Source organism: Hemitrygon akajei, chromosome 6 (assembly GCF_048418815.1).
Source record: "Hemitrygon akajei chromosome 6, sHemAka1.3, whole genome shotgun sequence".
In the NCBI taxonomy this organism is placed as follows: domain Eukaryota; kingdom Metazoa; phylum Chordata; class Chondrichthyes; order Myliobatiformes; family Dasyatidae; genus Hemitrygon; species Hemitrygon akajei.
The window spans coordinates 135,481,443-135,502,236 of record NC_133129.1 but is presented as its reverse complement, the minus strand read 5'-3'; the positions used below and the strand labels follow the sequence as shown (position 1 = coordinate 135,502,236).

Below are 20,794 nucleotides of genomic sequence, written 5' to 3'. Positions count from 1 at the left end.
GCAAGAACATTACATATTGTGATATAAAAGCACAGAGGAGAAATCATAAGGTGACCGATATGTCCTTGGATGCTGGCTCACTGGTGGTCTCTCTCCCTAGGGTTCTACGTAAGTCTGGTTGTGTCACGTTGGTGGAACCAGTATCAGAACATGCCTTGGCTTGACCGCCTCATGTGTACGGTTTCCTGTCATGTCCAAGGCACAGACGAGTACGGCAGGATGCTGCGAAGGACGTTAATGCGCTATGCAAACCTCGCCTCTGTTCTCACTTTCCGTTCAGTCAGCACTGCCGTCTACAAACGCTTTCCCACCATGAGACACATGATGGAGGCAGGTAGGAAAGCATCAGGGCAGTCAATAGGAGAGTGTGAAAGCCCTCACCTGGGTTTGGCTCTATTCGTGTCTGGGAGCTACTGGACTGTATGAGACGATTTAAAGGGAAGGAAGAGAATGGGGAGTGGGGGAAATGAAAGGAGGACACTGAGAAAGCAAATATTAATAATACTAAATAATATCATTACTTGAATAATGCTGAAGTAATTTTTGAATAATTACTAAAAAAAGTAAGTATTATTGAAGTAATCAAAGGTGGGGGAGCATTGACAGACCAAGTTAGGGAAGGTCAATGGCCTCTGACAGGCAGTGCAACAGTGCAAATTGGCTGAGTTGAGAATATCCAATGAATGAACAACCATATGGAAAGGGGGAGCTAGGGTGGAGGCGAGGTCATCAGGGTAGGACACGTTAAGTGACCAGATAACGTATTTGATTAGAGTGTTAGATAGATGTTCAATCCAGGGAAAGAGAAGTGGAGGGGATTACAGTGGCCCATGAGGTGTGGTGAACGGGATGTGATTAGCAGCTAAAGGGAGCAGGCGGCTGAGATCAGAGGCTGGGAATGACTGACAGGTCAGGGATGACCGAAGTCTGGGATCAGAGAACCACCAGGAAGGTGGGAGATGGTCAGAGGCAGGGAGAATGCCCAGTGCAGGGGAGCTGATTAGAGAGGTGAGTAATTAAAGTCAAGGGAAGAGATCAAGTGGAGTTAGCATGAAGGAAAGAAATTTTGAGGGTTGTGGTGAGGTAATAAACCAAACTATGTTGCCAAATTAAGCTAATCCTTTCATGTTCATGTGCCTATTTAAATGTCTCCTAAACATCACTCTCAAATCTGCTTCCATCACTCCCTCGACAACGCATTCTACGCACCTATCATTCTCTGTGTAAAAATTTTGCCTCATACATCTCCTTAAAACTTTCCCCCACCCCACACCTTTCACCTTAAAGTAGTCTCCAATATTTGACATTTCCCTCCTGCGAGGAAGATTCTGACCACCAACTCTATCCATGTCTCTCATAATTTTATAACTTCCTCTGCCAGCTCTCCCCTCACACAATACTCCAAATGTGGCCCTATCCAATTTTTTTACACAACTGCAGCATGACTTTCCAACTTCCATTCTCAGTGCCCCAAATGACGAAGTCAAGCAACCCATTTGGTTTCTTTACTGCCCTCTCTACTTGCGTTGCCACTTTCAGGAAGCTATGGACGTGCAAGCCAAGACTACTCTGCACATCTTGGCTTGTTCCTCAGGGTCAGAACAAGCCTTTTGACTGTTCTTGAGAGTCCTGCATTCACTGTATACCTTCCTTGTACATTTGATCTCATAAAGTGGAACAACTCACACTTGTATGGATTAAACTTTGTTGGCCATTTCTCCATTCACATCTCCAATTGATCTACAACCTGCTGTATCCTTTGATAACCTTCTTCACTATCCACACCTCCACCGATTTGTGTCATCTGCAAACTTCATCTACATTTTCATCCATATCATATACAACAATTTTATAATATATGTCCATGATAATAAATCTGATTCTTATATAGAGATAAGAATCTTCACCATTATGCCCTGTTGTCTAGGACCAAGGTAGTGTTGAATTGAATTGATCAAGACACTACAGATTCCATACATCTTAATCTTCTAAATCAAGCCCATGAGGGACCTCATCAAATGCCTAAATGAAGTCCCTGTAGACAACACCCATTGCACTACCCTTATCATGTGTTTTCATCAAAAAAACTCAATTCAGTTCATTAGACATGAACTCCCTCACACAACATCAGCAGGAACTGGCAGCAACTATGGAGCTGGTCTCAGTAATCATTGACAGGGAAAGATAAGATTTTCCACAGCTGGTTATTCAAAGACCCAGGCTGAAAACAGATAGATTGGCGTTGACTGAGGGCAGGATTTGGTTCAATTGTGCTGCTCTTCTAATTGAAGATTTTGATGACAACCTCAACTCAAACAAAATTATGGCTTCTTTAAGGAGATTAGAAAGAACTACATTTGGCTGTATTTAATGCTGCCATGAAATTAGAACCACAGTCATAAAATTTAAATGCTACATTTCAATAACGTGGGCTAGTATTTCTTCTTGCCCTCTGGCCATGAAAATAAAAAATCCCAGAATAACAAAATGTTAGGAGAAATTCTATAATACACAGCGGTTGTTCAGGACTTCACAAATTGATTTCCTTATCCTTTTCCGTGTCTTATTTTTAATGCTCCCAGGTTTCATGACTCCAGATGAGCACAAAAAGTTTGAAAGCTTGAATTCACCTCACAACAAGTTCTGGGTTCCCTGTGTATGGTTTGTCAATTTAGCGGTGAAGGCGAGGAAGGAAGACCGAATCAGTGACTATGTATCGTTGGCTCATATCTTCAGAGTGAGTATCTGCACCTGCTTGGTAAGTGTCTGTACCCTGGCCCTTTTTTCAAACTAACAGTCAGAAACACAGGAGTCATTCTTCCTACTCTTACTATACAAGAATTGCACTTTAAAAGGTTTTCACAAATTTGCTTCTACAAAGTTTCCGAAGTATAATTTTTGAATGAATAAACATGGGAAAACAGTACATATTTGATACGTAAATGAAGGGATCTGGATAGTGCAAGGCATCAAACTATGACATTTCACCCCTGACACCACGGGTGAGATAAACACCAATTCATTACTTGTTGTTGCTTGTTGACTGTATTAATCCCTTTTGAAATAAGTCTAAAGAAAACTTCTCGAATTGATCAACATGCAATTGCCAGTTTAACCCTCTCCTCGTTCTTGGATGGCCAAATAACATTTGCAATTCCCCAGCTCTGATTTAGAATTTCAAGGCAGTCATGTGCTAATGAAAAAGTCAGAACTATTTGTGTTATTGATCAGAGACCCATAACTACAACACTTTTAAAAGTTATGGAAGAGTCTATTCTCATTCCACTGTCATGAAATGTGTGTTTTCTTCACAGGAAGTACACAGCTTGCGCAGCCAGTGTGAGAAGCTGTACAGTTATGACTGGATCAGCGTTCCCCTGGTCTACACACAGGTAGGAAATGTTGTTTCAGGTACATGGCTCAAATCTGGATTGATAAAATCAAGTATGATATCCAAAGATGATTGATTGAGTGTTGTCACCACTTTATCACAGACAGAAAAAAACTTCTGCCATCTCTCAGAAATTAAATTACTTTCAAAACAGCTGCAGAACCTTGTAATAGATGAGAATGCCACCAGCCAAAATTTACTCATTCTTCCTGGAGAGTCAACAACTGCAAAATCTGATCCGATCCTGATTTTAGATCGTTTCTATTTGTTTATCTTTATTGTTTATTATGCAGTCCAACGTCAATACAGAGTTACCATGAAACTGAGTGTCCCAAAACAAACCAAGATTGATGTTACATGGCATACGTTTAATGTTTAATGATTATAAATCTTGGTACTTTGTAGGAGAATATTTAATTCTATGTTTCAGTGCACTAAAGAACTCAATGACTATGTGCACCTTTATGTACACATTGAGAAGCTCTGAAAACCTACTTTGGTTCCCCCTGTTGGTATATGATATGTTAGGTTTGTATGGTGAAGCCAAACATTACGTTTGATGTCACTTGCCCAAAACTCTTTGCATGTGCAAGGCCCTGGAATAGTGTGGACCATAGACACAGAAGCAGACATTAACAAAATTATATGGCTGGACAATATGCAAAGATCTTCTGGCAGAATTTTGCTTTGTATTTAATCTAACTACCATCACATCCCCCCCATACACCCTCCCCCCAATACCAATATTGCTCAAGCCCCCAGCTGAGTATCCTGCTGCCTTCACATTCACACTTATATCCAGGCTCGATAATTCCTTTTCACCAATGTCCCCATGCCACCTACAAGGATCCTAATCCACTTCTGCTGGGTTGGCATTTCCTCATCGCAAATCCCACTCCTGAAATCTCTTCTCTTGATATCTCCTTCCGATATCCATTTTCTCAAAGTTCCTTTCAATTTTCCCCACTGATCCCAGCTCCAGGTATAACACTCACTTATCTTCACACTCTGCAATCTATCTGACTTGCTCCTCAAGAGGAATATGTTATTCACACATTTGCACTTGAAATGCTCATTTTCCAATACACTGTCTTGTCTTTCTTGGGCAAGGTAATATTACTGCTGGGGTCTTGCACAAAAGTGCTGTTGCCACTAAAGAATTTCCAAGCAAACTATTCAAACTGTTCATAGAATATAAACTGCATCTAAATATTTCTCATAGAAAAAGCAAAAGCTCCTAACGGTAACACAGAGATACAAGGGAATCCCTATCTCAGCCAAGAAAATATATTTCATTTGCGGGAAGATCTGTATGGTGCTCTTATGCCTTTCTCTCAAATAATTGTGCAATATTTAACTGAGTAAATCACAGGAAGAGAGAGTCTCCCATGATTTCAAAGTCAGAAAGAGAGAATCTTTCAAGATAGATTTGGGAAGCAGTTCTAACTGTGATGATGTCTGATTTCATCCACCTCACATTATAGCTTTGTTATCTCTCAGGTTGTCACCATTGCAGTTTACAGCTTCTTTCTGGCGTGCCTAATCGGGCGGCAGTTTCTTGATCCCAGTCAAGGATATCCAGGCCACGAACTCGACCTTTACATCCCTGTGTTCACCCTTCTACAGTTTTTCTTTTATGCGGGCTGGCTTAAGGTAATAATTCCAAATTGAAGTATTTAGAAGAAAAGCTACATGTTTAACATTGGTTAGATGTACAAAGACAGTAAGAAAATGAAACTGAAACAGACTGAGCAGATACTGGAATCAAAGGTTTGTGGTGGAGATATCGGGGTAATCAAATTGGACACGTATTAGGAGGGAGAAATGTGTGCAAGATTAAAAGATAAGGGACCGTCAATTATGCATGTGCACAGATACATTTTTGCCAGAGTGCAAAGATATCCTTGGAGTCAATGCAGTTGTTGTAGATAGTACAACTCGATGCTTCTATTTTATCTGAAATGAGAATTCCTGCTGTGGAGCTCCAGGTGATTGGATTGACAGCAGCAGTGTGAAGCTTGAATTGAACTGTACAAGCAAATCTCTTGTTCAAAACCTGATCTGTGCTTAATTGGATAACATCATCTAAACTAGAGGAGAGAGGCTGTGATTGATTACCAGCAGATTTTAATCTTGGTGGAGTGAAAAGATTTATTCCAGGTTTACACAACTGATTGAAGTGCCTACAACCAGACTTCACTGGTGAAAAATGGGTGAGATACCAAAGATCACTGCTCCCTGTGAAGCAGCACATTTTAGTAGAAGAGAACACTAAAGAAGAAGTAATTACCAACAAAATGAACCGTTTTATTTACTTATTTTTAATTTTGTACAACTTCTGCTCTATCGATCAGACATGTGTTGTGAATATTCATAAGCTTTGGAAAATTGGGAGCAATTGGATTGGGAGTAGTTGGCAGGAATAAAGGTGATCTTGAAAAACACTTACACCAAAACTCATTCAGAAGAAAAAGAGCAATTTTATAATAAGCATTATTTTTCATTTGAAATTTGGTTCACATTGGTAGTAGTTTAGATACTGTTGAAAATTGTGTTTCATATTTCCCTCTGTGGTAACATCCATTAGCAATGGTGGAAGAATGAATGAATAATTGTGAAACTGTGTCTAATTTTTACTTGGAATTATTTGAACTGCTCCCAAACATTTGAATATGTTAAAGAATCACATGAAGTGAAACTATTCCATAAAGGCTTAGCAAGAAATTAATTATCCCTGGTAAGGAACAAATTAAATGGTCTCTGCTGGAAGTGATAATACAATTGGCTTGCATGCATCCATGCCAGTTAATACTAAGGTCGGCCAAATTCCAAGCTCCACACATCCATTACCGATCTCTCGGGATGATCAATGAAACGTAATCAGTTGAATGCTCAATCATGAAAAGTCTGTTGAGACTTTTTTAATTTCAGGCATGAAGGCTGACTACAGATGAAGTTTAACCCTGCTAATAGTCCATATAAATTCATACAACATGGAAATACACCCTATTGTTCACCGAGTTGACACAACTATCATACACTCAGCCACACTAATTCCATTTCATCACTCATCTGTACACTAGGGACAATTTACTGGCCAACTGATGTACCAAGCCACATGCCTTTGAGATGTGGGAGGAAACTCGTGCAATCATAAACAAAATATGTAACTCAATATAAACAGCACTGAAAGTCAAGTGTGAATCTAAGCTGCCACTGCCATAAGACAAGAGCTCTACAGCCTGCCATCTCTATTATTGTGCCACAGTTCTTCTTGAGGGGTTAAGGAAAACATGGGCATTGGAGAGGGGAAGTAAGAAGAAATAAAATCAGCTCCCATTGTCACTGTTAACATTATCGTGTAAATTCAAATAGGTGGCTGAACAGTTAATTAACCCTTTTGGTGAAGATGATGATGACTTTGAGGCAAACTGGCTCATCGATAGGAATTTCCAAGTAAGTGGTAAATTGTCAGTTTATTGCATAGATTGCACTTCCATGTTCACCTTCCAGCCCATCCAGTGGAGGTTTACCCAGCTGCCAGACTGCTAGAATAAAATAATTTTCAAGAAATTCCCCATCAAATTGATCCATGCTGTGAGTCATTATTTGGAATTGGATAAAACGCTACAAAAGAATAGTTTCTAAAATAAATCACAAGACCAGATTCCAAACCTAATGAGTAAAGCTAATGGAGAATTATGGCCTGCAAATCTGGTAGACAGACGGGACCCTATCAAGTAATGGGCGAAATGACCTGATAGGACGATAGTTTCCATTTGTCTGGCCAATGTCTGGAATCCTGAATGCCATAGGGGAGCTGTGGTGGTCTTGTCTGCAAAGCAGAGCTTAACAAGTAGTAATGAGTCACCGATGTTTGGGCCTCCTAATGTGTGCACTTTAAGTCCAATGTAACATTGCAAGGATCAAGCTGAATCATAAAGAAATGTGGATACTAGCAGCTAAACAGAAACTCAAATTACATCATATATAAACCATAGCTTGCTAACAATTCTATTCTATTCATAATTATTAAGCAATTTTTAACAGGCTGACCTGTAACAGCTTCTGTTTATTTGGTAGTCTAAGGGTAAAGCACCCTCTGATGGAGAGAAATCCCCTTATTCAGAAATAACAAATTTATTAAGCAAATGATTGCACAAATGATGTGTTTGCCAGGAAAGAATTGAAATTCATATTCTTCACTTTTATTTTTGAGGTTTCACTCCTGGCAGTTGATGAGATGCACCAGAACCTACCAGCTCTTGAAAAGGACAAATATTGGGATGATAGTGACCCTAAGCCTCCATACACAGTTGCAACAACTGAACACTGGAAACCTTCCTTCCATGGCTCCACTTTTGACACCAGGTTAAGTAAACCATTTAACTTTTAAGTAGCACACAAAACACTGGAGGAACCCAGCAGGTTAGACAGCATCAGAAGGGAAATAAACGGTCAAGGTCTTGGGCCGAGACTCAGAATCCACAAGAATCTCTGTGTTTAGCTTCTTAGTTAACAAAATTTATGGAGCTGGCAAAAACAATTGCAATGGTTCTGCTGACCACTGTAACAACTCCGACAAAATTATACATGCCAACCTATGGGATGTGCTACTTGAAAGCTGTGTATGCAATATATCTTCTTAAAATAAGTTCTTCCAGGATGAGCAAATTCAAGTATCTATTAAGACAAGTACATTGGCTCCAACAGGTGAAATCACCTGAATATTTGCATTTTACCTTTTTGCTCTGTGTTATCACAATCTAAACCTAATTATTCCTCGGAGAACTGAAGTTATTATTCCTTGATTCCTTAGAAACATATTTATTCCTTTTCCTTTCTCAACCTATTTGCTGCCTTCCTTCCTTCTAAAGATATCTCATAGTCCCACCTTTTGGTACTCAAGCGGCAATTTTTTACATGATTGCTGTCAGTAAATGTTTGAAGCTTATTTCAACTTGGGACATAATGGATGATTATTCAGTAAAGACATTTTCCAGAAGACGTCAACAGGCAAGGGACATTAAGTAAACCTTTTTGAGCCCTTTGACCTTATGGTTACCAGCACTATTATAAAATTGTACAACACAAAAAAAACATTATGGGCTTACTCCCTATAATGGATTAATGAAAGGGCTTTGTCCCATTCATTCTACCTCGCTCTGTGCCTGATTTTCTTAACCCTGCTATTTATCTGCTTCCCTTCTTAAAGCCTGTAAATATCATTTCCATTATAGCTTATAATGGGGAATTTTATGTACTAACAACATCTGGAGAAAAAAATGTACAGTGGATTCTGATTAATTGGACAATCAATTGACTGGGGCAGCCATTTATTTCGGTCAATGCTTAAAGAACAAAAACTAAATAAAGAAAAATGTCAGGGTTCCCTTCATTTATTTGAACGCAATGCTGATTAATTGGCGCAGGAGACTGTTGCTGAACAGTTTATAATTAGCATCAGTCACGTGCACTTGTGTGGCTGTTAGATACCACATCATGTTTAGAGTGATCAGTTTTTAAATACCATCAGTTGCATGTGTTGCATTCAGAAAGCAATGATTTTTGTCACTCATAGTTGGTAAGAAATAAGCAGTAAGACAATTCTGAACTGTTTTGCTCACTGCGGTGTCAAGCATTCAGTCTTGAATGTGAAAAAGACTAAGGAGCTGGTAGTGGACCTGAGGAGGGCTAAGGCACTGGTGACCCCTGTTTCCATCCAAGGGGTCAGTGTGGACATGGTGGAGGATTACAAATACCTGGGGATACGAATTGACAATAAACTGGACTGGTCAGAGAACACTGAGGCTGTCTACAAGAAGGGTCAGAGCCGCCTCTACTTCCTGAGGAGACTGAGGTTCTTTAACATCTGCCGGACGATGCTGAGGATGTTCTACAAGTCTGTGGTGGCCAGTGCTATCATGTTTGCTGTTGTGTGCTGGGGCAGCAGGCTGAGGGTAGCAGACACCAACAGATTCAACAAACTCATTCATAAGGCCAGTGATGTTGTGGGGGTGGAACTGGACTCTCTGACGGTGGTGTCTGAAAAGAGGATGCTGTCCAAGTTGCATGCCATCTTGGACAATGTCTCCCATCTACTCCATAATGTACTGGTTAGGCACATGAGTACGTTCAGCCAGAGACTCATTCCACCGAGATGCAACACTGAGCGTCATAGGAAGTCATTCCTGCCTGTGGCCATCAAACTTTACAACTCCTCCCTCGGAGTGTCAGACACCCTGAGCCAATAGGCTGGTCCTGGACTTATTTCCACTTGGCATAATTTACTTATTATTATTTAATTATTTATAGTTTTAAATTGCTATATTTCTACAAAACCCAATTTCCCTCGGGATCAATAAAGTATGTCTGTCTGTCTGTTTGAAGAAGCCAGAAACAACTGGGAGTGAAAATGAAATTATTTTCATTATTTCAACAAGTTAGGAATTACGAAGAATTGAAGGTATCGACAATCATCTTGAATGTTACAATGAAAATGAAGATTTGGAGGATGCAATCATCGGAAGCATTGTATGAATGATTGTATGAAATATTGTCCAACTATTCCCAGGTGCCTTTAAGACAGCAATCTCATGCACCACAGGTGGATGGATATCATTAAATATTCCCACTTCAACCTGATACAGCTGAGAATCACAAGTGTTTCCCAGTTCTGCACAGTTAATAAAGATGTCTTAATGTAGTCGAATAAACTATCACCGCTTAAAACCAATGGAAACAATGCCCATTGTGGCCATACTTCTCACCAGAAGAAACTTCCTCGTAGGAAACGTGGCTGTCGTTCAGGGACACAGGTCTGTTTTAGAAAACGGGGTTTTCAACTCCAATACTGACTATCTTGCAGTCTGTATTAAATAAAATTGAAGATCTCAAAGCTAGGGTGCTGAATCAGAGGGACATTAGGACACTTGCATCCTTTGTTTCACAGATTTCTGATTAACCCCTTCCACACCAGATACAGTATTCGGATTGATGGGTTCGTTATGCACCGTCAGGATCGGACTGGCAAGTCTCTCAGAAGTGGAGGTGGGGGTCCGTGCTTGGCGCACAAATGTATTAGCATTCTCGCAATTCTGCTCACCAGACCTGGAATACCTCACAGTTATGTGCTGTCCCATCTTACCTGCCACAAGAGATTTCAGTGATCAATTTGGTATCAATGTACATTCCGCCTCAGGCCAATGTCAGACTGGCTCCAGATGATCTGAGCAATGGGATCAACATGCACGAAACAGCACTCCCTGGTGCCTTCTCCATCATTTTGGGGGCGTTTAACCAGGCCAGTTTGAAAATGTAACAAAATAATTACCATCAACAAATCACTTGTACTACAACATGCTAGACCACTGTTACACCACCATCAGGAATGCCTACCGTGCTATTTCATGCCCTCACTTCGGGAAGTCTGATCACCTGGCTGTACTTCTACTCCCTGAGTATAGGCAGAGACTGAAGAATGCAGCACCAGTAGTGAGGACCAAGGAGGTTTGAACAAGGGAAGCACAGGAGCGATTACAGGACTGCTTTGAATCAGTGGGTTAGACTGTATTCAGGGATACATCTTCGTACACCGCAATTGTTACCAACTTCATTAAAACATGTGTAGATATTTCAAGAACTAAGAAACAATTTCAAACGAGGTTGGAGGCGACATGGGATGCACGTCCACTCTGGGGCAGGGTTTGCAAAGAGAAACTCGATAGCATAACTGGCAGTGATGATCTCAATGCCTTTGATGCCTGCTTTGAAAGGGAGAATATTACTATAGCTGTGAAGATCCCTACTGCAGCCGGTGACACTGTGATCTCTGTCTCAGAGGCCGATGTTAGGCTGTCATTAAGAAGGTTGAACCCTTGCAAGGTGACAGGCCCTGATGGAGTACCTGGTAAAGGTCTGAAAACTTGTGCCAACCAACTGGCGGGAGTATTCAAGGACATTTTCAACCTCTCACTGCTGCAGGCAGAAGTTCCCACCTGTTTTCAAAAAGGCAGCAATTATACCATTGCCTAAGAAGAGTAGTGTGAACTGCCTTAATGACTATCGTTCAGCAACACTCATATCTACAGTGATAAAATGCTTTGAGAGGTTGGTCAGGGCTAGAATCAATTCCTATCTTAGCAAGGACCTGGACCCACTGCAATTTGCCTATCGCTACAATAGGACTATGGAAGGTGAAATCTCAATGACTCTTCACACAGCCTCAGATCACTTGGGACAATACAAACACCTACATCAAGATGCTGTTCATTGACTATAGCTCAGCATTTAATACCAACATTCCTACAATCCTGATCGATGAGCTACAGAATTTGGGCCTCTATACCTCCCTCTGCAATTGGGTCCTCAACTTCCAAACTAGAAGACCACAATCTGTGCGGTTTGGTGATAATACCTCTTCGCTGACGATCAACACTGGTGCACCTCAGGGGTGTGTGCTTAGCCCACTGCTCTACTCCCACTATACCTATGACTGTGTGGCTAGGTGTAGTTCAAACACCATCTATAAATTTTGCTGATGATGCAACCATTGTTAATAGAATCTCAGATGGAGATGAGATGGCATACATTAGCAAGATATACAAGCTAGTGGAGTGGTGTCGCAGCAACAACCTTTCTTGCACTCAACATCAGTAAGACAAAAGAGCTGATTGTGGACCTCAGAAAGGGTAAGACAAGGGAAAACATACCAATCCTCATAGAGGGATCAGAAGTGGTGAGAGTGAGCAATTTCAAGTTCCTGGGTGTCAAGATTTCTGAGGATCTAACCTGGTCCCAACATTTCAATGGAGCTATAAAGAAGGCAAAACAGTGACTATATTTCATTAGGAGTTTGAAGAGATTTGATTTGTCACCTGAAACACTCAAAAACTTCTATAGATGTAAAGTGGAGAGCATTCTGACAAGCTGCATCATTGCCAGGTATGGTGGGGGAGGGAATTACTGCACAGGACCGAAAGAAGCTACAGAAAGTTGTAAAATCAGTCAGCTCCATTCTGCATACTTCCTCTGTAGTATCCAAGACATCTTCAAGGAGCAGTGCCTCAGAAAGGCATCGTCCATTATCAGTGACCCCCATCACTCAGGATTTGCCCTGTTTTCATTGTTACCATCAGGAAGGAGGTATAGAAGTCTGAAGGCACACACTCAGCGATTCAGGAACAGCTTCTTGCCCTCTGCCATCCAATTTCTGAATGGACATTGAACCCATGAACACTACCTCGCTTTTCTTAAAATATTATTTCTGTTTTGCACTATTTTTGATCCAACTATTTAATATACATATATTTACTTACTGTAATTGTTCTACTTATTTATTCATTTATTTGTTTGTTTGTTTGTTTATTTATTTATTTATTATTACTTATTGCATTGTACTGCTGCTGCTGCTAAGGTAACAAATTTCATGACATGTGCTGGTGATAACAAATCTGATTCTGGTTCTGAAGACAGTCCATTATCTACACTAGGTATCTGGATTGATTTTGTTCATTTACAGTCAATCAAAAGAACACAGAAGTGTAATCTAGATGAATTTCTCTGTCAATAACTATTAGGAACAAATATACAGTTTTATAATACTGCAGTAATCAAAAGAACAGTGGAATTCCTTCATCAATAACTATTAGGAACAAATACAAGGTTTAATAGTACCTAGAGATATTGGTAGCGTTCTAATTTGTTCTCTATTTCATTTAAGGACATAAGTTGTTACTCAGTACTTTGTCTTGTTGATACCTTTTAACTATTTCCATGAAATTGGCTAATTGGGTCAGCCACTTAAATGAGCCAAAATGGGCCTGACATGTCCCAATCGACCGGAAGCCACTATATTGTTAATCTCCTTTGCCCTTGTTCCTTTCCTCTTACTTTAAAATTATACCTTCTGATTAATGGCTCCCTAACAAGTAAAATATTAAAGATTAGAAATTGGATTTTCAGTGTGTTAATTGGATGTAGTGCTAACGCCAAGTCAGAAAAATCACAAAACTGGAGCATCTTGTGGATTGGTTCTCCAGCAGTATTAAAAGTGGCCTGCTGCATTTCATAAACAGAACTAACTTTATTTGCTTTATAGACAAATAGATAGTGCATCATTTGTCTTTTGATCCATGGGAATGTCCTTTGGCAGCATGTATCATGTAGCTTTTATGGAGGGTCAGAATATTCCCTCAGCCAAACTTAACTAAGGATGATCCCATCCGAATGAATGTGTAGTTAGTAGTTCAGGAATCTTCAATCCATAGCAGGACTTGCTGATGACATTTTTTTTTAAATAACAATTATAGGGGATGTCCTTTGGTACAGTATAAAAAGCAGATGAGATCTCAATCCTAAACAGCCAACCTCTTATTCTGATCCCCTAGTTTCTAGATCTTTTAGCCAGAGGAAACATCTTCCCTGTATCCATCCTATCAAACACTGTAAAAATTTTATAACTCTCTGTGAGAGCCTCTCTCATTTTTCTAAGCTTTTGCAGTCTAGTGTACTGAATTATTTCTCATGCTTCCCTTGAACCAAGCTATTGAATCTTTGCTGCATTTAATCTTAGACAAGAACTTCCTTCATTAGGGAAAGAAACCAAAGCTGTAGACAGTACAATTGAAAAAAAGCTATGAAAACCATCTAGTAATAATGTCTAACATATCATTTGAATTCCTAATCATGTATACACCTGCATTTTTGGCCCTTGGTGACTTGTGCATTAGCAATTTTTGATCTCTCTAAACATCTATCACCATTTAGAAAATACTCGACTTTTCTGTGTTGTTCAACAAAGATAAATATACTCATATTTTTCCCTTATCTACATCTTTGATATAGATCACAAATAACTGGGCAATAATTCCAGCCGTCACAGACCTATCAATCCAGAAGGATTTATCTCCATTCTTGTTTACTGTCCAATAACTAATTCTCAATTCATGGCAGTTAACAGTTCCAGTTCCACGTCTACCAACCTTGTCGATCAAGGCCTGTATTGCATATAAAAGTTTTACAAAAATCCAAATATACTACTCTGCTGGTTCCTGGTTAGCTATCTATCAGTAACATCCAAAAATAATTCCAATAGATTAGCCAAAGATGACTTTCCTTCCATAAATCCATGCTCACTCTTCCCCATGTTATCATTCTTATGTTGTACTCATTTCATTATGGTTACTTATACTGCGCACATAATGACTTTTAATTCCATCGCTGTACACTGCACAAAATACAACAGGAAAATTAAGCCTACATTAGGATCTACCCCAGGAATGCCAATTTCCTGATGGACAGAACACCAGCAGGAAACTTATGGGAATACCTCACAAATGGCACAAAAAAAAATTTCATGCATGATTTCAGAATAAAAAAGCAAGGACAGAAGTATTCAAATATAATAATCCTTTCACAATCATGCAAACTTAAAAAAAAGTCATGCCAAAGTTATACCAGCATGTCAACTTCGCAACCAGAGGAGAGAACAGATTTTACCTGGACTATATCAACATTAATTGATCCTACATGGCTGCCCCCGCCCTCATCTTGGACTTGTTGCTCAGTCATTAAGTCGAGTCTGACTCTTCGAGACCTCATGGACCACAGGGTCAGCAGGGTTTTCATGGCAAGATACGGAAGTAGATCGCCAGGCCTTTCTTCGTGCAGGTACTGCTGCTGCCCAGGTTGGGACCTGGCTGGGTTTGAACTCAGGACCATCTGCCTTGAAGTCCAGCGCTGATGCCACTACACCGCCTTGGATACTCAGACCATATATCCATTTTAATATTCCCTACATACAGGCCATTGGTTAAATGAGTCAAACCAGTTCACAAGGTGATCAGGACCTAGCCAGACAGTACTACCTCAATGCTGCAGGACTCTTTTGAAAGCACGGACTGAAGCATGTTCAGGGAAGTGGCTAACTACAATTATCATGTTAACATTGATCTATTTGCAAGATTGGTAACTGACCACATGGGAAAAGCATTGAGGATATTACTGTGATTAAACACTACACTCCCAGAGCAAACCAGAAACCATGGTTGACTGTAGAGGTTCATGGACTGCTTAGGATTCAGGATGCCAGGTAGTTGTACATCAACTCCAGCTCAGCGTCATAGACTGGTGGATGAACTGTCCTCATTGGGACTCAACACCTCTCTATAACTGGATTTTGAACTTCTCAATGAAAGACTTCAGTCCGTCTGGGTTGTCAGCAACATCTCAAGCTCCATCCTGCTGAGCACTGGTGTCCCCCAGGGCTGCGTGCTCAGTCTGCTGCCGACACATGATGGCACTGCCAGATTCAGCTCAAATCGCGTTATCAAGTTCACTGATGATCCAACAGTGGTTCAGCTCATCATCAACAATGATGAACTGGCATACAGAGAGGAGGCTGGGAAGGCCTGTCAAATGGTGATAACAACAACGTGGACAAGACAAAAGAGGTGATTGTGGACTTCAGGGAGCTGCAGGTTGACCATTCCCTATTGCACATCAATGGTTTTGCTGCAGAGAGAGTGAAGAGCATGAAGTTCCTTGATGTGCAGATAACCGTCGATCTAATCTGGACCCACAACACTTCATTAGTTAAGAAGGCACAGTAAGGTTTACACTTCTGAGGAGATTGAGGCAGGTAAGGCTCCCTGCTCCTATTCTAACAATTGCCCACAGGACCTTTGAGGGTGTTCTGTCTGGCTGAATCCATTCCTGTGGTATAGAAGCTGCAAGGCATTGACTGCAAGACCCTACAGAGGATGTTAGAAGCCACCATTCACCAGGTCTCCCTCTCGTTACCTGTGACATTTACCGGGAGTATTGTATATGAGGGCCCAAAGCATTGTTGAGGTTCCCCACCACTCATCCCACAATCTCTTTGACCCGCTACCATCAGGAAGGAGGTACAGGAGCATCAGGACTAGGACTGCCAGACTGGGTAACAGCTTCTTCCCCAGGCTGTGAGACTAATGAATACCCTGCCTCCACCGAGTTCTCGTCAGTAGGACAATGAGCTGCTTACATTTTACTGTATTGTTTACCTGTGCTGTGTACTACATGTACTTTGAATTATATATTAACTTATTTGTGGTAATATTTTGTTTTATGTGCTGCGTGATATGTGTTTTGTGCGTACACTGTGACCTGGAGGAAAATTGTTATGTGCAGTCTGATAACAATAAACTTCAACTTAAACCTTGTTTAAAAAATCTCAATAGATCCCTATTTTCTTCAAATGAAGAGTACTGCAAATCTTCTAGTCTTCTTCATAACTGAAAGTTCTCAGCCCTACAAAGTACCTTTTCTTTCATATAATTCCAAAGAGTGCTCGGAATTACATAACGGACCCTAAGTAATGATTTGTGTGAAATTTGTTGTACATTTTGTATTTGTACTTCACATTTTATTTATAAAACCCTGGAATAACATCTAGTTTGGCAGCAGGGTGAGTTATCTATTATGCTTGCAATGTTTAAACTTTTCCTGCTAAATGCCTCTATTCCTTTTTCCTTTAGTAGTACCCAATTGTCTATCTTCACATGTTAGAAAATGATAGTTTTAATTGATTATGGAGGTATCACAACCAGGGAAGATCCTGCCTTCACCTAATGCGAGCAAGTGGATCATAAAGAGGTGAGGAGGAACAAAAGCACTGATTCAGACACTTCAGCAGAACCACAACCAATTGAGCATCGCTGAAGACAGAAGATGGTTCAAAATAAAGAGCAGCTTCCAGCTACTGATTTTGCCCCCAGCTGAAACTTTTCAGTGGTGTGCATTTTCTACAAAGAAATGCAAACAAACAGTGATTTCTCCAAAAATTAAAGGGTTAACATTTACCTTTACTGGGGGTCATAGAAGATGTAGCAAGTCCTTCTTCATTAGAAACATATTCTGCAAACCAATTTCTATAAACTAAATACTAAAAAAACTGATACATGTTTACACAGAATCAGCAAAATGAAGATAGCTGAATTATAAATGGAATAAAAGGTCAATTCAGTCCACAAAAGATTAAAATAATCTTCTATAATACATTAATTTTAATTTCTTGATAAATTACATGGAATAATCCTGTGAGACCTTTATTAAAATTCAAAAGTTCAAAGTAAATTTATCAAAGTACATATACAACCCTGAGATTCAATTTCTTGTGAGCATACTCAATAAATCCATAATCAAATAAAATCATAATAGAATCAATGAAACACCACATCAACTTGGGTATTCAACCAGTGTGCAAAAGGCTACAAAAAAGCACAAATACAGAAAGAAAGAAATAATAATAATAAATATATAAGCAATAAATATTGAGAAAAGGAGATGAAGAGTCCTTGAAAGTGAGGCTTTAAGTTAATAAATTGTGTACAGAAATGAAATAAATATTCACTCCATTGCAGTTCAGAACATCAGAAATAACCAAGCTCAATAATCAAAGTAATGGTGATAGTTTCTAATTGTCACCATCAAAGCCCAATACAGCTGGAATACAACTTTTATTTTGATGAGAAGGCATTAATGAGAGAAAAGTACAGTTTCTGCAAACATCTCTCCTTAATACTTCATTCATCAGAATGACAAAATCCTATAATAGCTTGTCATAACATTTTGAAACAGCAGTGGTCATCCTTTAACTTGGCTCAAATAAATTCCTGTGAAATAAATGTTGAAACAGAAAAATAAAATCCATTCAAAGCGGACACTTCCTGTGCCATGGGTTGCCTGTTTGTTGACAAGTTGCTTGTTGTCACATTTATTCTATCTAAAGTCAAGTAAACTATAATTTTCTCATGATTCTGTGCAAGGGTGTTTGAATAGAAAGAAGGACTGTGAACCCTGGCAGAATTATTTTCTCCCATGCCACTGCAGCTGAAATTAGTAGGTAGAGTTCCTATTTAGGATATTTTGGTTTGTTAGGCACAATTTTATATAATTTTTCCAACTGAAATCTTGGAAAGCTTTCTCAATATATTGAACAACAAGGAAGGAGGCCACTTTACCCACAAAATTCTACCAATCCTATTCCCACACTTATTTCTGTGTAACATACTCTTTCTCGCATGCCTATCGACTCTCTCTGAATCCTCCAGCAAGCATGTACATCAGAGGTAATTTACCGTTGTCTATTGAAATCTCTGGGATGAGAGAGGAAATCCTTGTGGTCATACTCCACACTGTACCTGGGGGGGGGGGGGGGTTGCGGTCAGGATCAAAAGTGGATCTCTGCAGTTGTGAGGTAGAAGTTGCATTGCTCTGCTGCCCATGCACAGAACACAAGTTATGACGTATTGTTTATGCATTCTTTATACCTGCTTGCTTAAGACTTGTGTTTAATTCCTTTACAGCATGCTTAAAGAGGAGATGGAATTCCAACCCCTCGAGCAAATCAATGAGAATGAGGAAGTAAACCATGCCACCCCACTTCTGAGTAACTTGGGCAGACTGCTAGGAGTTCAAGCAACAAACTTCCAGAACATTTCCAGGTCTACTCCTCGAATCAATCTATCAAGGAAGAGGAACAGCACGTTTTTACCAGCTTCTATGTTCAGCTTCCTGAGCTCAGAATCAACACCCAATGGGTTTCACAAGTCAGGGCCTCTTCCTCCCAACAGACCTTTTGCAAAAATTCACCGAGCCTCCTCCTCCTCCCATTCACCTTTCGGTTCCACTCAAGGTTGTGCTGCAATGGATAGTGAGGCAAGGGATTATGACAGCTTCATATCCTCCTCACTTTATGAAAGGCCTGGCTACTACAGTGCACCACAAACACCCATTCAATCCATACCCATGACATTCCCACTCAAATGGATTCCTGTAAAGAAGCCCTCCAAGCTAACCAACATTTCCACCTTCCCTACTGGAAACGAAGGAAGTAACAGCAGTACGTTGGCCTCAAAAGCTGAAGAGCTGGACAAACACATTAGCATTAATACAGACAAAATGGCTCCCCTTAATGAACCGCCTGAGAAAATTATAGCAGAGGACAGCAGTCAAGTTGTAGCTGAAGTAGCAGAAGATGCTACAAGAGATCTTTGCTTAAACAGCAAAGAAACAATTTTAGATTCATCCCACAGCTTTAACCCTGGTAGCAGCAACAGCTTACTATTGATTTCTGAAAGTCCACATTCTCTCTTTTCAGATAACTCTTCAAATACAAATAATCCCAACAATACAAAGCAAATTTCTGGTTTCCAGGAATGCAAACATCCTAGATTGACCCTTGAATCTCTTGGATATGTCAACAACCCTGACCTTTCAAATCCTTTACTCAACACTCCAGGCCATGAAACAACCATTTCAACCTTTTCATTCACACCCTTGTCTTCCCCAGTGCTGGGAAGGTCAAGGATGGTAAGTCAAAGCGGACGTGTATCCGGCTTTGATTACAAGGCAGGAAGTGCTTCTTCCCCAGTATTTTCCGGAACAGGGACTTCTTCCAAGTACCCCAGTCTATCAACTCAATCCATGACTACTACTGAATGCATCAGTGGTATCGGTACAGAACCAATGCAGAAAAATGGGATTGTGGCTCCAAATGATTCAAGCTTCTCCCTCAACGAGGAGGACCTAGTCAACTTCATGGACGTCATCACTGAAACTTCAGAAAGCGCCCCTAAGAAAGAGAACTCAATCAAATAATTGTGCTATTTTATTTGTTTAAGAAGAAGCCCTCCAACGCTTCACAAGAAAACTATTATAAATATCACTTCTAAAATAGTAAATTCACACTGTGGGTTTGCATAGTGCCATTTCTTGCTGCTGCACCATAATATCCCGGCACTGAGAAATAGCGGAAATATCAGCATTTCAAATGAGCAGAGCAAAGAGTTTAATGCCAGATTTTCACCTTGAAGTACTTTAGCCTGCTGGTGGTAGAATAAAATCATTCACAAATGCATCCCCAATAATCTAGAACACCTGGGTCAATTCTCTCCTGAGTTAGTAGACCAATGCAAATACACAACAGGACAATTGAAATATTAAACTGTCAAAAAGGTAAATAAAGATGTCTGCTTGGGTAAAAAACACAAATTATAAAAAAAACTTAATGGAAATCTTTATCATGCTTCTTGTCTATGTTTTTCCTGTTCTAGGAAGTGAATAATCAATAATTTAAAGCTTGAGATTACTTAATTGAATTGAATACCTTCCAAAATTCCCCACATTAAAATCCTTTTGATGATGGACATAAATTTCAGCCAATGTGCCACATTTTTTTCTTTAAAAACACACTTCAGTCCTGGGTTTTTGACTGTTATTGGATCCACGGTTAAAATTTAGGCTTCAGAAACTTCTTCAATATCGAAAAGGTTGTGAGCTTTATTTAATACGAACAACTCAGTGGATGTTGTTATGGGGTAACCCAAGCAAAACCAGGGACACAATCAAAACAGTTAGTAT

At 39.9% G+C, this 20,794-nt stretch overlaps 1 protein-coding gene across 2 annotated transcripts in view; it reads left to right on the top strand.

Annotated features, from left to right (window-relative positions):
* LOC140728762 (bestrophin-4-like) overlaps positions 1-20,549 on the top strand; it is a 38,237-nt gene extending 17,688 nt beyond the window's left edge. Inside the window, exons 4-10 of one of the 2 annotated variants that reach the window (XM_073047715.1) lie at positions 101-334; positions 2,583-2,737; positions 3,315-3,392; positions 4,892-5,044; positions 6,767-6,847; positions 7,611-7,762; positions 18,739-20,549. In XM_073047715.1, coding sequence (XP_072903816.1) covers positions 101-334; positions 2,583-2,737; positions 3,315-3,392; positions 4,892-5,044; positions 6,767-6,847; positions 7,611-7,762; positions 18,739-20,032 — 2,147 coding nt within the window. In that variant the 3' untranslated portion in view covers positions 20,033-20,549. Of the gene's footprint in view, positions 1-100; positions 335-2,582; positions 2,759-3,314; positions 3,393-4,891; positions 5,045-6,766; positions 6,848-7,610; positions 7,763-18,738 lie in introns of both variants that reach the window. The other variant, XM_073047714.1, reaches the window with a different exon arrangement.
* Positions 20,550-20,794: the final 245 nt, after the last annotated feature.